Source organism: Anopheles bellator, chromosome 2 (genome assembly GCF_943735745.2).
Source record: "Anopheles bellator chromosome 2, idAnoBellAS_SP24_06.2, whole genome shotgun sequence".
Lineage (NCBI taxonomy): Eukaryota > Metazoa > Arthropoda > Insecta > Diptera > Culicidae > Anopheles > Anopheles bellator.
In genome coordinates this window covers 22,046,264-22,064,191 of record NC_071286.1, presented here as the reverse complement: position 1 = coordinate 22,064,191, position 17,928 = coordinate 22,046,264, and the positions used below count along the sequence as shown (strand labels likewise).

The following is a 17,928-nucleotide window of genomic DNA, read 5'->3' as shown; positions in this document are numbered from 1 at the left end:
CCGGAGCGCGTGATCGAAACTTTTGCTCGTTTAGCCCGATCGCCCGAGGAGCAACCGAAAGCGCTCCATTTCCGCTGCAGCGTTTCTCGCCTGACTCGCTGGGTTACGTTTCCTGGGCCAGCCGGTGGGGCTGGTGGGATTCCAAAATGTCCTCCCGGCAACGCCAATCAATCCGTGCGGACGGCGTCAAAATTAGATTCGAAGTCACACTCAATCACGGTGCGCGCATCAGTTAAGGTGATTACTGCCGAAGGACGTGGCTGCGGTGTCCATCAAATGCCAACATTGTCCTGGGCCACCACGTGTCGCGTATCGAACGTTGCGGCCCTCCAGCAGATGCTGTCGCCCAGCCCAGAACGTCAAACACGCGACGTGTGGTGTGATTCAAATTTGCCCAAACTCACACCACCACCGTAGAAGCCAACGGTCGGCGTCCGCCATCGGACGCCGAAGGAGACGTGTCGAAGTTCTAGGAGGACACGAAAGACAAGCCAGGCCAGCCCCTCGAGGATTGGAGCGGACACACACCACGAGGATGCATAAACGCGTTGTACTGGCAAAAATTGAATCTTACCGATCCAATCTCGCCAGGAGCAAGCCGGGCCGAATCCCCCGGAGCCCGTCGAACGAAGGGATTTGGGCCGATGTTTCGGTTACCATGGGGACCGCACACACATATACACAGAAGCGATCGCACGAGGCGCAGACATTTGATGGTGAGTGAAAAATTTCCCATGCATATTAATAAGATGTTCTTTGATTTCGGAGTCGGCACGGGTACCATCCGCTGGCATCCGGATTACAGCCACGGAATGCGTTTCGGCATGTTTTGCTTTCCCGTTGGCTTTAACAACCCGCATTCGAAGATTTTTCGTTCATTTTTATGGGAGCACAGTCGTCGCCGGCAGCAATTTATGCGCCGGCCACAGTGTCTTCGACTGCTGACTTTATGTTCTCTCGCCAAATGGCACACAAATTATGTGAAGAAACGACAATTCGCAAAAATGCAAAAATATGCAGACAATTTCAATAAGTTACTTCAGATTGATGGGATCGGTTCTGGAGCAACGAGATTTCTCGGGAGAATCAGTATTTTAGTAAAACATTCAAACAAACGTACTGAAATAACGGGTGGCGGGTTTTATAACATTTGAAATTCTTGTTAAGCTACCGTACAACAGCGGGAATGGAATGAATGGATAATGGAAGCCCAAATTCAAATGAAGCGTTTTCCAATAGCTCTCTGTAAGCTAGTAATACAAGTTATTTATACTTTTACTTCTATTATTAGGTGTGTGAATTAATCCTTCCGGTTTTAGAATAGATGGCGTTACTCACTAAATGTAACAGATTGTTTTTTAATAGCTACTCTCATTACGCATCTAACGCAGTATAGATTGTTTGGTCAAAGTGTAAACAACACCTTTTTTAAGCATTTGAACATGTCAAGTTTTGTTCCTGATAAAGCGTTTTTGCGGGGAGTACTTTTTCATTACAGCTTGCACGGCAGAAAAAAGGGATTCTTGTATTGAATCGTCATTGGTGATAAAAAGTGGAGTTATTACATGAATGCTAAACCCAAAAAGCCCTGGATACAGTTTGGTGAACCATGTCCATCGAAACCAAAGCGAAATTATCACTGCGCAATGGTTATGATGTGCATATGGTGGGATATGAAAGGTGTGGTGTATTTTTAGCTTTCAAAACTCGATGGAATTTTTGAAGGACAATCCCATCAACAGCAATTAATGCATTTGAAGCAATGTTTTGGCCATAAAACGTCGAGAATGGTATAAAAGACATGATAAGCTGATTTTTCAAAATGACAAAACCCGACCCCACATCGCAAAACCGATAAAAACCTATCCCGATAATGTTGGATGGGAACTGTGAACCTCGCCGCCTTATTCACCAGATAAAAAAGTTCTAAAGATAAAAAGTTCTATCTACACGGAATCGAGGAACTACCTAAAAGATGGGAGAAAGTAGTAGCTAATGACGGACAATACTTTCATTAAGGTAGTCATACGTTTTGTTGTTGCAATTAGGTCACAAATGTCCAATAAAAACCGCAAGAATTAATTCACACACCTAATACTTTCATTACTATTATTAAAAAATGTTCCAACGTCGAATAAGTTGAATTGTTTCATTCAATTTCATTCTTATTTTTACCGTCGCTTACCGTTTAATGCATAATGTTTGATGTTACTGTTGAATGGCTTCAAGTTCAACAGCGAATACTAACGTTAATTTTATCGACACTAGTTATGCACTGGTCGCATCATATTGCAAGACGATACATTTTGTTACATGAAAAAGGTGGGTCCCGTGCAACGAACAGTTTGAAGTCATGCGACTGCACACCAGCCGCATAGTTTTACGATGCGCCAATTTGTTAACTTGTGATCCATCGCGAAAAATGAGCCATCAGCAGACGGTTCCAACACGCATCGGCTTGCACCAGTTGCTGGGGTGCTTGCGGCAACCGTGTGGTTGCTAAATTTGGGTAGCAATTTCTTGTCAGATGCACAGTGTGCACGTCTTCGTCAATTTCGGCCGCCGTCGTTGGTGTCGTGGCTGTCGGTGTCATCGTTTATTGTCGCCGCCGCAATGCAGAATTGGCTCGCACCACAGCAACGATGCCACGTGTAGACAAACCCCGTAACCTATTAGGTGCACCGGTTACGTAGCTCGTCCTTGCTCGCGAGGTTACCTTCAAGAGCAGCGTGTAGCGGGAAATGTTACCGGAAATCCCTGTTTTTGGCAACAATTTGGAATCTGTCTGCCTCGGAACTTGGAACCGTCTGTCCGTTGCGGGCAAACCGGGACATGGGACAAGCTTATTGGGACCACAAAATGGGTGCCCCTAGTGCAGCGGTGCACTTGGGGTAACACAAGATGGCAGACCTTAACTCAGCGAAATAGAGCTTTGTGTTATGGGCAATGTGATGCAGCAAATTTACGCAGTCGACACGCAATAATTATTAAGCGTCACCTAAAATTAACAGAAATCATGAACAATCATGAACATTGAATTCTTACATCAAAGTGTTCTTGTAATAAAAACACAAACAAAGCCTAATAAGTAAAAGATATATAGTCAGCACAACATGATTGCATTTTTCACAATTTTCAATTCGTGATAGCTTCAACCGAGGCAGTCTATTGACTCCAGAATAACCTCAAATTGGTATGACCGCCTATTTGCTCTAACTCATTGGTCACTACTCCCTTCACTGGTAATGATTTTCTGCTCAATCGAACCAATCAATATTCAATATTCACATTCCATTCCAATCATTTTTTCAGCATCGCATAAATCTGTTTTTAAAATTCTTCTCTGAAATCGCCACGTCGATGATTGAAAATGGCCTACATTCCTAACGGGCGATTTATTTTTTTTATAATCTACATTAATCATCCTTATTGGGCCGGAAATATCCCTTTTTCTCTCCCACACACTCTCTCTCTCTCTTTAAACCTCGAACCAGTAGAACGTACGTAAATAAAGTTCAAAAGAGTTAGTTCCCGTTCGAAGCATTCTTCAAAATTTGCGGTCGGAGATCGCATTCTCGAATTTACTGCTTTCAGGTTTAGCTCGAATTTCACTCGAATCTCGTATGCCTTCGAGATTCGGGGTGGAACAAAATCGACCTCCATCACAAAGCCATAAAAAGCAGGAATAATATGATGGAAAAATAACTCCCTGACCCATCTCACACATTACACTCGATCGATCCGTTTTATAGTTCCTTTATTGTTTCTACGCCACAAGTACCGTACGGAGTGCGCGTTACCGATACCGTCTTAATTAAATTTTTCACTCAACTCATCTCTTTCCGGGACCCGTTTCTTTCCAATGCTTTGAACAAGGCTGGCCACCATGTGGTGATACCTCCAACAACATAAGAGAATAGAGGAAAACCAAACGCCATTGGGCGATGGCTGGTAGCATTTTCGCGATCGTTAAACGGTTAGGGCCCTTGGCCCCTGGACCCAACCCCGGCCCGTTCTCGTCGCATAATTGTTAGTCAAAGTGTGAAAAACGCTCAACTTTTCCGGTTTGCAGTGGATTCAATTGTGTGATCTCGTGGGTGAACCGACTTACCTTTCAGATGATCCGGCTGCGAGGCCTCGCCCACGTTCCGCATGATGTCACTGAGGCAGTGTTCCAGCGAGCGCATATCTAATCCGTTGCTCAGCCCGGTGCGGTCCTGCGAATCAGGGAAAGAAGAAAACAGGAAAAGCGAAATGAAAAAGGTTGCCAAGCTGGCCAGAAAATGCTGGAGTTAAGATTGCGACGGTAATTAATGGATTCGGTGGATGGAAGTTTTTCCTGCGCCCACACGGCAATTCCAGCTACGAGCCTCCGGAGAGATAGTTTCGTGCGACGGCCCACCGTTTGTGGACGGTACTTTCACCCAACCGGCTCTGCATTCGTGTCCTTTAGATTTCGTTCTGGCGCTCGTCCGCAAAGCAAAGCACACAGCAAGACGAGGCACGTCTTCTCTTTTAAGGTCAACCATTGAAAAGAAGACCCATTCATAAGTTGGTCGTGTATGTTAATTTAGTCCCAAATGGCAGATTGCTACGGTCGTTTGAAGGGCCCACGTCTGGCTGGCGCTGGCGGGGGTTGGCTTAGGATCGTTTCTCCCCGTGCTGACGAGTGCACGAGTAAGGAAACTAATTTCGCAAAAGGTTGCCCGGGGTAAGTTTCACTTTTTCGTAGGCCCTTCGCGCACTCGGGCGGTGAAGTTTGCAAAAAATGGGCCTCCTCGGAAAACCTCTGTCAACAACGGGTGGGTAAGCTTACTTTCCGCAAAAACTCGGTATAAACTCTGTGCGAATTTGAAAAATAATACATTTTTCTCTGTCCAACGCTTAAACATAGCTATGCGCGGCTATGCAGACCGATACGGAAACAGAGAAAAATAAATTAAGAACAGTTGAAAGTTTAGAAGAGAACCTCCAGGATCAACCTTTAGAACTTCTAAGTCAGCAGAATAGTTGGCCACTGCAACCCTTCGAAAGTAAAGTGATTTGAAATATAAATCCGCATTACACAACGGGTGTTTGGATGAGGTCCTATGACCAAAATTGACAGGAATAACCAAGCGAATAGAATCGGGATTGGCGAAATAACGTTTCAGTGCTATTTATGAAGCTTTCATAAAGCTTTGTTAGGTATACGTTTCGACTCCTAAAGTTCGTCCTCTTATCTGAGCTATCCTTATCGATTCGTTACAAAAAATTAACAAAGTACATTAGAAACCAAACAAAAAACAAACGTTCAACGCCGTTGCCTAAAGACGTAATCATAACAACACGAAACTTTAATATGTTTTTTTTGCAATAAAACATACAAACAATAATTCTGTGTTGTAACAATTGTGCCATACACCGTGCAGATGTGCGCAAACAAATGCCAAAGGCTATGTTTGGCAAATCACTTCGAGACTGGCGCGGCGAAACCGAGCCAGATACCACTGTGCCAGAATGTTCGGTGTCGATGAAGGTTCGCCTCTTTTTTGTCGAGTCTTCCTTGGGCCGCCATAAGCTAGCTCACAGGGGCGGAATGTCATAGCGCCAGCCACCAGCAGCGGATCCAGACCCAGAGCTATCAGCGGAATGGCAAAACTGGGTCGTATAAATATTTTCTTATTGGATTTTGAATGAAATATTTCCGTGCACCGCATCATCATCGACGGGCCGGCGACGGCCCAAACCCACTGGAAGGTCCCGTTTCCGGGGCGAAGTCACCGACTGGCGCTCACGGCACAGCTGTGCAAAGCTGGCCTCACTCTGCTGACTCCCGGTCTTGCCTCGTGCTCGTGGTCGTCCTCGTGTTCTACCGAAAGATCGCAGTCAATCGCAGAAAAGTCAGTCGGGCCGAGTCCCGGCACAAGACAAGACGCTTGCAGCAAAAACGGAAAAATCCCTTCGAGTTTTTTGCATGTGCACCAGTTTCCCGAGCCACATGTGCCTCGGGTCGGATGTCGACGCCGAGTACGTATTTAACCTACAGTTTTCCCTTCAAGGTACGTAAGCTGTAAGCTGCCACGGGAGCTACGGGAAAAAATGTGTGGGACTTCTTTTGCAGCGTCCTTTACCTTTTTTGTCTCGTCGCTGGTTGCTCTTGAAAAAAATAACGCTCCCTTCTTTCCCAATCTGTTGCTCGAGCCTGGAAACTGAGAAAAATTCGAACCGCTTACTAGTGCCGCGCGGTGGACGGGTTTGATGTTTCTAACGTGCGAAAGCACAACTCGATGGGAAAAGCGCCATTTTGATGCCCACTTTCCTCACTCGGCCTCACAGCACCGGACGCGCGTGAGAAAGGAAACATCCGTGCGCAATGAAAGGGGCACTGTTCAATGCGGGAAAATGGAATCCTTACTGAATGCGCAGCTTTTCCCGAAAATTCATCTTTTAGCCCTTCTTTTGCCGCAGTAAATCCGGCTTGCCGAAGGAATTGAAAAAGATGATCACCGCGCCAAACGCCAAGGATGCGACCTACGTGGGAGGCGGCCAAAAATCGAACAGCCCAGCAGGTTTCTGCCGAAAAATGCATCCACGTATGGACTTCGGCATCATGGTCATGTAAAGCTTTCGTTGGGTTTCTTTTTTCAATTTTACATCAATCCGCACCAAACGTGGCCGTCGGCGCCGCCGTTGCGCGGCACAGGCTTGTGTGGCAGCTAACGGCGTTGGGTCTCTTTTTATTAAAACTGATTGCTCGCAAATCAAAACATGCTTCACGTGCAGTATTTCTTTGCCTGCTGGCAGCTGTCATTTAATACTGCGCTAGTGGACGAAGCTGGGCAAGTACTCTGTTTTATTAACGACAAACGTTGTTGGCCGTAACATTTGGTTGAAGAATTCACACATGTGAAAAACAAAGTCTATGAACAGTGCTCTTTTAATAAAAACTTTGAAGTTGTGACTGGTGTTATAAAAAAAATTCAAGTAAAATATTATAAATTTCACGTGTAAACTTCTGAAAACTTTAACTAAAATATCTTAAAGCACAAGAAAAATACTTATTGCGTTGGGCTACCTAAGTTTGTAGAATTTTTGCTAGAAAGCTAATCATGCTTATAAAGTGTGTGGCATTATTTGACAACAATGTCGAAATCCCATCAATACCTTAGCTTCAACCAACCAAAATAAGGGTACCCAAAATATCGCCTATTGGATAATTTTAAAAGCCATACAACTGAGTTTAATAAATCAGTGACTTTCGAATCTTTTAATCGATTGAACACTAACTATTGTATTGGCAAACATTTCAGTTTTACGATCACTTATTTTCCTATCCACTCAATGATATAGGGTAAAGAGTGACTTTGAATGTTGACTTCACTGTTGCACTTACAGGAGCATAGTTTATTAGGGTGACAGGTCCACGCTCAGCAGCAACGAAGCTAGCTCACCCAGCCAAAAACCCATCGGCAAAGCTGGCATCCGAAGATCCAAACCACAACGAGTTTATTTGTTTGTTTGTTTGTTCTTAGTTCTTTGCTCGATTCGCTGCGAACGGTGTCGGATGGCGCCAGAAGGAGCCGCAACAAACCCGCAACACTGCTGCTGTCGGGCCCCGAAAAGAGGTGGGTAAATTTGATTATTTTCTATTTGTTCGTTCCCGTCTCGATGGCCAACCTTCGTTCGCCGACACCTTCCGGGGGTTGGGCTAGATCAATCGCAATATAGTATTACTTGGTGGGTCCCGGGGCTAGCGACCGCAAAGAAAGAACGAAAGAAAGCATGAAAAAGGTGCACTGAGAGTGATACAGAAACAAGCAACACCACATATAACATACCACAAACGCCACCAGCCCGACCAACCGACCGACCCGGGCCCGGGCCGAAGCGGATCGTATGTCAAACAAATCAAACTCTGGCACGTTGCGCCTGGCAGGTAGGCAATGGTTGCTGCTTTCGATTGCTTTCGTTCAATTTGTGGCATTATAAGCGTTGGCTGGTTTCATTTCGTCGTCGTCATCTCGGACCCTTACGTGATTGGGTCTTTGGCTCGTTCGGGTTTGTCCCTTCGGTGCCTCCTTTAATAATTCAACAGTTGCATGCGCGAACAGGTGTGGCAGTATCACTGCTGCTGCCGTGTATGTGAGGGGGTTTGTTCGGTTGGTGTTTGACTTTTGGACGTAATTGATTAAAATCGATATCGCCCCAAGCTAGATCTTGGAGTAGCCAGAGTTGTAGCCACTACAAGCCTCACTGTCAGCTGTGCCACCTGTCAGAAGCCCATGTTTGGCTAGGTGTATTTACACTTTCAGCTGTCGTTTCGATTATTGTAACAGTCGACGTTTGACAGACACAGTGAAACAACATCCCCACGGAGTGCTCCTTTGCGAGTCTTAAAATAGCGACGGTCAATGCTGCTGTTTGACAAAGCCAATCAACAAAAAACGTTCATACGCTAGGTTAGCGATTAAGAACAAATTGTTTCTAAAACGATAATTTTTGTTTTGCTCATAATAATATTATATTTTAAATAACTTTGGTTTGTAGCAGCCGCCTGGTACCTAGCCTCGTTTATCTGAGCCAGAATTACTAACGATGCAGCGAAGCACCTGAAAAACGCGCACGGAATAACATTTTCGCAATAAACACCGCCATCGTCGGACGCCATCCGCCCAAAAGCACATTCTACGCTCACATACTTCCGGGCCGGGCCAGAGGATAACAAAAAGTTAGCGGAGAAGATAAAGTTAGTTAGAGCGAGGGGAAAGCATCAACGATCCGAAATCAACACGTTAGCTCTAAAAGTTTGGCCGTCAGCCGTCGGCCCATTTCGGTGTTGTTTCGCGCGCGCGTCGTTCGTTGAAGAATTTCATCCCAATGACAGGTCGGCCACTCAGAGGCGAACCGCCCCACGCCGAGGACCGAGTTTGCCACAAATTCCTGCCAAGCGATGCAGCAACAGAACCATCGGAAGATGGTGGCCCAAGGCTGATCAATTATGAACGATTCAATTCGCTTTTTCAACCCGGTCGGAAAAGCCGAGCCTCCCAGGGCAGGCTCGCTGGCTGCTGCTGCGGCTGGCCATCAAGAACAACGGCCGGTCGGTTCTAATGCACGGGATCCCGGCACTTGTGTCCCGTCGACGGGACCCCGTTAGGCCTAACGCTTTGGCATCGGCTTACCCACCGAGCTTTCGATCGCTTCGGCAAACAACGTACGGACCGACAAGTAGAGCACTCCCGAACGGCACGTCACGGTCTGGGAAAAATTCATAAAATCATTAAAATTCCATAACCCACTCAATCAAACGGTGCACAAGATGCACCGAAAATTGGACAGTTGATATTTTCATTCGATTCCCCGGGACCACCGTATGCATCCGGAACAGTGATGTGATACACCCCGATACACACATACACACGGACACCTATCCCCCGAGCGGTTGGTGCATCGGGATGCTGTACCTTGCATCGCCCTGAAATGGTACAGTCGTCCGGTAGCCTCATCCAGCCTATCGAATGGCGTAGGACGCGCAGCCCTATTTTCCACAAACTATTCGGCGCAGCAAAACGACAATCAAACACGGAGTTTCGCGCGCGGTGGACCCGGATCGGTTATGCGCTGCAATAGCAAATCATTTCAAGTCATCCAACTCGACGAACCGGCTACCGGCGAGGATGGCGATTTCCGGAGCGAAGGGTGTTGGTAAAAAAGGTTTACCGGTTCGTGGACTTTCGCCAGTTCGTGTCGGGCGGCTGGTTCGAAGCCCCGAAACCCCCGGTTTGTTCGAAACGGGTAGCTGGAGCCATAATTAGAGGACCTTGTTCACCGCCGGGACGCTAAGCGCTAGGGCTGCTGATTTTCGGTGAGCCCGGAAATCGAAGTCACAGCTAAACGGTTTGGCAACGACACGCGGGTGTTTTGTTTGCAGAAATGCTCACCGGGAAACGTCACATTTGTCATCGAAGGCAGGACCATCCGAACATGACCGCCCGTCGACCGGGTGAAGATCGGGAATGTCTGCCGTAGCAAGGCTCTATTGCCATAGAGTGAGCTTAGGCGTTCGTGGACTAGACTTGATTGAAATCCTATTTCAATTGTTTATGCAACTACGTATTTACTGCACTTCCAAGCACATGGGTCGTTGCAACAACAACGTCAACGCCATCAAAATCGATAATGTTTAGAAATACTTGTGGATAATATTTAGTCAACGCTTATTATTCGATGCGCTCTGTCAATTCGGTTAGTTTGACGGTTTTCTAAACAAATACAAAGTTGAACAACCGACTAACCTTCAAGGGCGCCAATTGACAATGATAATAAGCGATGGGAAGGAATCGATGGGAGGTTACCGCAATCAACGTTACCGCAATTTTGAATACAATTTTCAGATCCCTTAGGTTGTAGAGTGATGTTGTTGTTTTTGACATGTTTCAAGTGATGGCAACACAAGAAGTTTATTAAAGATTTTGTTGGTGATCTCGTCAAATAATTTCTGTATTCTGTATTGCTATTATTACGACATACTACAAATACTGTTAAAAGCTATATAGCTTTACTCCAAAGAATTCTGTATTTCTTCATCTATTGCCGGGTCCAAGACCAACAGCGGAGAATTTCAATCGCGAATAAAAAGGCTCACTTTGACGCAGTATAAGTAATTTCTCGAATTTCTCGACATACATCAAGTGGGAACAATTATTTAAAGATAACTCTTTCGATTCGTAAGTATACTAAAAGTATGTGCATTTCCCAAACCAAATGCTTTCGCAATGCAATGCATCGAGTTTTTTCACACATCCATAGGACACAACACCTTTCCACGACGCGATGCTCTGATTGCAACGAATCTCGGTCCATCCATTTTCTATCTCATATTTTGTTTAATGATTCACCGTTTTATGAGCGCTTTGAAAGCATTAGCTCACACCGCTCCGGTGCGGAAACAATCGGCAGAACTTCATGCCTCAGAGTCAGAAGCAGTACGTGCCAGAGCTGGGCCACACATAACCATAAAGCCGAAACCGAGTGCTTGCTTCTACGGCCTTGGGGAACTCGGCACACTCGGTGACGTCCCTCCGACATCTGCCTACCTACGGCCCAAGGCGGCGAGGTTAAATGCACCGTTTATCCGTCCTCGGCTCCGGAGCACAGATGTGTTTGCCGGGAAAGAGGCTTTCCCATCGGCGTTGACTCGGGCGGTCCGAAGGAAACTTTAGACGGCGCAGCGGGTCTCAGGACTTTGCCGGCACCAAGGAAACCACCAAACACGGGCCCAAACTTCCAAAGTGCATTCCATCAGCGGGACCGGGAGCGGGATTCGTCCGTTCGTCTCGATTGCAGTTTTCCGCCGAAGCCGAGGCACAGTTTATGGTCGAATTTATGTTCCGCTCCGCAAAACTCTCTAGAAGCTCGCGAACCGGTTACAGTGAGCTATTATTTTTCTTCTACATTTTCTCTAAACCTGTTTCAACGCGCCACGTAAGCTTTGCGGCCCCGATAATGTTTCTTAAACTGCCGCCGCCGTGGAGTGCATCCGCGGAGTTTGGACCACTCTCTTTCGCCGAACCGTGGCAGGCTCGTGAAGCAGCAAGTTTTCTTTTATTGTTGTGCTACGTGGCGCAGCGTCGAAACATCGTCTTTCGGTGGAAAATTCGCTTCAGCAGCGGCTGCTAGGGCAGCTAGGAGTTGGGTAAATTTTTAGTTTTGTTTGCCGCCAAAGATTGCCTTATGGGGTTCAACGAGTTGCGGAGCTGTACCACCGCGGCCATTAGCTAGAACGGTAGATGCTTTAACGGTTCCTTCCCGAATGGCGCCAGAATGAATGGGCAGGTGGGAAAAAGTGCCGTTAGGAATGTTTCCTCCAAACACTGGCCCACACCACTGGTCCATTGTTGAGGAAACTCCCTCCGTAGTGATTAGTAGCCGGGTCGGGTGATGTTTTTCCTTTCGACACGTTCGAAGCGTTCTAGGAAGTTGGAATCAATTGCAAATATTTGCCCACCAACCCGGTAAGTGGGTGTAGATAAGTGTTACGAGCTCGGAGAAAGGTGCGTAGAGTAAATATTTAACTGCAAACAGGGCTGTATCGAACGGTGGGCCTGGTGACTTTTCGCCTCTTGAGCTACCGAGCGATTAGAAATGCACTTCAGTTCGATCTTTATGGTAGCCGGGAAGTGTTTTCTCTGCTGTTTTCATAATGAAGAGGCTGATTCTTCCTGCTTTGATGGCAACAGCGCTTTGAAGTGCTCCGAGAATATTGGTTTTAAATATTCCAGTTGTGCCAGTAGTAATTACGAAAACATTATTTTATAATACTTTCTTTTACTCGTTTTCCCATCTACAGTATTGAAGCGCTCACATAAATTGGCGTTGTTAGTACGTTTAAAGCGCAGCGTATAGCCACGGCTTTAATGCTATTGTTAAAGTCTCAGTAGTTGTGAACTTTTTGAGTTAATACAAACCTTCATTTGGTCTGGAACTTTGGTTCAAAATGAGTTTAATTATATCACAAAAAACGCGTGAAAATATTACAACTTTTAACAGTAAAACAACTGCAATGGTCGAATAAAATGGGTTCTCCCGTTATTGAAACATTCAATCTGATCCGGACGAAAAAGGAAACCTATGCATTCATTCATTTCAATTGCTTACGGAATCATCTCGTCCGCACCGGGACCTGGGACTATGATGGAATCCGCCGGTCTGCTAAAGCACTCAGCAGCAGCAGCAGCAGCAGCAGCAGCAGCAGCAGCAGCAGCAACGGATTGATTGAAACGAACGCTAAACTGTGCACAGCAACAGCCTCAGCCATGCACAGCTGCAACCACGCAAAGGCTCTCAGGCGCTTCCACCAGCGCCGGGACTGGACCGGGTACGGTAGTTTATTGCTAAACGTGGGGTAACTTTAATTGCGAAATTTATTGGAACCAACGTGGTTATGATGCTATTTCTGGGCTCCGGTCCGGCACCAGCAAGCCACCATTGGCCGGTATGGAGTGCGAACAGAAAGCCAAAACGGAAATGATACGCGAACGCCGTCGACCGTCCATCATGGAAGGTGCGCTACACCCTTTCGGGGCGTAGCTTCCATTGGATTATGGACGGCATTTATTAATAATAACTGTGTTACTACGCAGCATTTCTGCACATCCTTTAACGAAACGAAAGTCTTAACACGGGGCCCGTTTTCCGTTCAGCCGCGCAAAACGTCGAAGGCCGTCGGTCGTGCCGGGACCGTGCATAAATATTCACGGCTAATAAGTGCGCTGGAAGTGAAATTTATCTCCCAGCAATTATCTTTCGCCACAAACGATGGGCTGCGTCCGGTGTGCTCTCCGACGTGCTCTTCCACTAAACGTTATTTGCAACCCCCCTTCGGGTTCACGGAGTATCCCGGATGATCTCGGTTTGTTGTTCACACGGAGAGGGTTACAATGGCCTCTCTCTCGTTCTCTTTCTCTCTGCCGTTCTCGTAAAGCTGTCGAAATCTTTTCCGTTCACACGTTTTATGAAGATGAGCTGCAAAAGCGCAACGCGCGCGTCGATCGTCGCCTGAGCCGGAGCCCCCGGTCGTAACTTGCGTAATATTGGCACTATTTCTTCTCCCTCCCGAATTTTGTAAAAGTTATGGTCGAGGTCGTGAAAATGGTTGTCTTCCCACGCTATCGCATGTCGTCAACGACAGACAAAACAAAAACAACACGCTCCTTCGAGCAACCCTCTAACACCCTACCGTAACGTTCGTAACGAGAAAGTCACGCCACGTGCCGTGGCTCACATAAAGCGTCATCGTTAACATCGTTGGGTGTAAGTCGGAGGCACTGTCACCCGATCGCCGGTCGCCGTGCGCCAGTCATCAAGTCAATCCATTGCGCCCACCATAAACTGGCATGTAGAAAATAATTAAAAGCCTAATCAAACAGATTGTTATCTGCTTCCCGGACGGTCGTTCTCGTACTCCGGCGTGTCCCGGGCGACCGCAGCACTGCGCAGCAGCCACGCCGGGCCGGGGCCCGCTGACGGCCCGGCTCGGAGTGACGTCAGAATGGGCGATGCGTGCCGGAAGAGCAATTGAAGGGCCGGGGTGTCGTAAGTTTGGGCGATTAAAGCGATTCTCGCTCGGCTCTGCACCATTTCGTGTGCCCTAATCGGCACTGCAAGGACCGACGCAAGTAGCTTTTCGGGTGACACCGCATTGGGGAGGCTTGCTTACGGTCACAAAACGGTCGATTAGGGTGCAAAAAGAACTTGCCACACCGGTAAGGATACTGGTTTCGGGTGTGCGGAAAGCATGGAACTGTTTTTTTTTACATGGTACCACCGAGCTCGAATGCTCGTCGTTTGTAGATGCTTTTCTTATTTGTTTTCCAAATAGCTTTCCAGTGAGCGTACTATTAATGTGGCCTCTTGGTCATCATCATCGAGCACCAATGTCTGCAGTAAACCATTCAGCAAATCCTCAAATCCATGTTGCGATTATGAAGGTGCCAGCTCAATTGTGGCAGATTCGTAGTTCTACGAAATTGGCTGAAAACCTACTGCTCTGCAACGAGAAGTTCAACGCTTTTCCATAATTGATGCTACATCAAAGTTCCAACAAGGAGGCCCACCAACTTGTGAACCATTCCCACATCATGCAAAACGGTGTTTTCAAAATAAATACCTTTTTGGTAGTGCTCATCGTCTCAAAGTCACAGCACGGAAGCCAAGATCAATTGAGGCTCACCTGTCCATCAACTTTTCCGACCCAATTTGGGTACTGAGCTCAGTCGGCTTCTTCATGTCTCTACGGAACGCCCTCGTAGCTGCCTCAATATGATTTCCTCAGCTTTAAATAGGAGCTTCATTCCCGCAGCGGCTCTCGAACTCGAACGATGGCACACATGGATTCAGGGGCTAGGAGCCGCCGGAGCGATCCATCCAGCACACATACGGTGGTCGCTGGCACACGCACACACACATCTTTCAGCCGAAGCACCCGGGTTCGATAGTGCCGGAAAAAGGAAGCGAGCAGAAATCCATAGATAATTTAATGCATCCTCAACGCTCGTATTGTGCATGCTTTATTTAGCAGCAAACGCTTCTCCTTCGATGATTTTTCGCTCGCTTGTTTTTTTCTCTCACTCGCACCGGGAACCCGGGTACCGTTCAGGCTCAAGACCGTCACCAACAGCATGTGCCGCGGTGGTGCGGATGGCGGAAGTCTCAATGGAACGGAGCCGGAACGGGCGCCACATATACCGTATGTTCCACCGTTTCGTGTCTATTTATCTCCTCGTGTGTGTGCGAGAAGGTTGCTGTGATTTCGCTTCCGGAAGCCCGGTTTACCGTTTCCGCTGCATTCAACAACGCCCAGCCCCGATGGGCGTCGGGCGCACAAGGCATCTGTCCATGGGGCGCTCGTTATCATTCGATTTTATTCGTACACGTTACGCCTCCAGCGCCGAACAAACGAAACGCGCCGTTCGGTGCTCGGGGCGAAAGTTTTCCATCGACCGTCGACCCGCTACACGGCTCCTCGCACGGCCCCGGGTGCGGTTGCGGAATCGAACAGGAATAAAAATCTCAGCTAACGCCCGATGGAGGCGCATGGTCGCTCTCGATGGAGGCGCCCGGTCGCCCGTACCGGGGGCACAAAAATTTGATGAGTTTGAAATAAACTTCGCCTACCGGGGACCTACCAGAAGCTCGAGAGGCTTTATGGAACCCCTGCTCCGTGCGGTACTAAAACGAATTAAAACGTTTCTTCGGGCCACATTCCATATGCTTCGGGTCCGGGATGTGTTTTAATAGTGTAAGCCGTTCGTCAACCGATCCGACGACGACGGAGCAACGGGCTGCGATGGCAAAAATTTCCCTCCCGAATCGTGTGGTTCTGTTTTCCATACCCATATAGAAGCATATTTTTTGACAGTTGGCAATAAAATATACATATTCATAACACCAACCCAGCGCCAACCCGGAGCACCAATCAGAGTAGTGGCGTGACACTCTTGGCCCACCGAGCCAACCGAACCCCGGCCGCTTGATTTACCGTTGCGGCCCCCGCCAGTTCCATTCGTACTGACTTCTGAACCCTCACACAACCCGCCACAGTTTTAAGGCTCAAAAGGCGGACCAGCGGAGCGCTTAGAAGGAAACCGAAAAGAACCAAATCCTTCAAGGGAACCGGAATCATGGGGCAGCAGGAAAAATAATACTCCCCGCAGCACGGTGGCCTGGCCTCGGTGAACCCACCTACCGGTATGTGGTGGGGAAACCACAACTTTAACAGCGGCACCACCAACAACATCGTGCCAATCAACACAACAGGGAAACCGCACGCTAGCGCCCACGGTTGCTCGGAGCACGGCCGAACGGGTGGCCACAACCACTACCCAACACTACCAGCACCACAACAACAAACTCGGCGTAACCTCTCTGCTGCCTGCCCGCCTTCCTGCCCACTTTTTCCACATCAATCAGGTGGGCCCAGGTGAGTGAGCCCCCAGTCGGTGTGGTCGCTGAAAAGAAAATGGGCCACGATGTAGTAAACCGTCGTAAGCTATTGATTTTTCCGTTTTGCTTTCCGCTCAACTACGCGGTCGCGCTGTGCCTTTTTATGCACACCCCCACAGGCACACGCACACAGTCTCGGTCGCGGACACGGGTTTCGCAACAGGAGCCCACCGGGCCACACGTCTGTGAACGTCTTCACCTCGTGACGTGCATCGATTTGTGGTTTCTGCGCCGGGTTACGGATGTTTTCGGATTTGTTGGGGCCGACTTGATGGGCCGGGCGACCATGACTTCCACTCGAATGGGAAGAAAAAACACACAGTTCAACTCGCAATGCATTTCGCGGAACGGCCGAAAAGAAACAGCAGCAGGTTCACCAACGTAAACCTCTCCGGAGTGGAGGGAAACATTCAGAAAAAAATAAAACTCCTAAAGAACCGCAAACGATGAGGTTTTTTGGTTGTTTAGCAAGTGTAGCCACTGTCATTAGGGTGGGCGAACTTTACTCGTGGTTCCCGCGGCCGATTTACAGGATAAGCTACAGCCGCTACAGGAGCTACAGCGTATAACGCAGCCCAATAAGCGTCCGTTGTTGCGCTGCTGGCGGTGGAAAGTTTTCCGCTTTTTTGCTTCTTCGGTTGACTTTCGATAATTTTATATCTTGATTTTTTCCCGAATTTCTTATTCTGCGCTCCACCGTGCTCATTTCTTGGCCACGTTCCTGGAGTCTTGCAACTCGCGAAGATGATGCGAACTTCTGCTTTGACTTCTGAAACAGCGTTTTTCGACCCCATCCCGGGCGCCCAACGGTTTCGGGCCCCATTATTTGCACAGTAATGCCATCGGAAAGTGATGTTTATGAAACGCTACAATTGGCTGAAGATGGCTCCCGAATGCTGTGCTCCCGCCCGTTCACTGTGTGCACGACATCCGGGGCCCCCCGTAATGGCGCATAATACTTGGGCAACTTTTCCGCGCCAGTATCAGCTGCAGGAAAGTCTCATTCACCTGTTTTCTTAGGGCATGGTTTTTTTTTTCAGTTGTCGTCGGCAATATTACCGGCACGGCAGCTTATTCCGGAATGATGTTGACGGTGGCGTTACGAGAAGTTTATCCTCGGTAACAAGTCACATTAGGAGTGTTTTTATTTGGTATTTATTTCGTAAGCGACATTCCGAACTCGGTTTATCTCCACGAACAAGGTTAACCAAACAATGGCGTAATACTCGACCTGCGTCTTCGAAACTCGGTAAAAAGGTTATGACTTTTACGATATGAACGGTAAATACGATGCAGGTTGACAATCAACATGTTTGTCTGAAGAGTGTTCCCTTTCTTTGTGAAGGTTTCTGCCAATAATCACTGGCACAGATGGGTGGAAAATGAATGCCTGACCTTTACCGAATATCGAATCACTCACTCTTGTCACACTAATCGCTTATC

General features: G+C 47.7%; 1 protein-coding gene across 1 annotated transcript in view; it reads right to left on the bottom strand.

Moving 5' to 3' along the window:
- Positions 1-17,928, bottom strand: part of LOC131208642 (cytoplasmic polyadenylation element-binding protein 3-like) — a 218,030-nt gene that overhangs the window by 165,264 nt on the left and 34,838 nt on the right. The window contains exon 2 of the mRNA XM_058201449.1: positions 4,112-4,217. Coding sequence (XP_058057432.1) covers positions 4,112-4,217 — 106 coding nt within the window. The remainder of the gene's footprint in view (positions 1-4,111; positions 4,218-17,928) is intronic.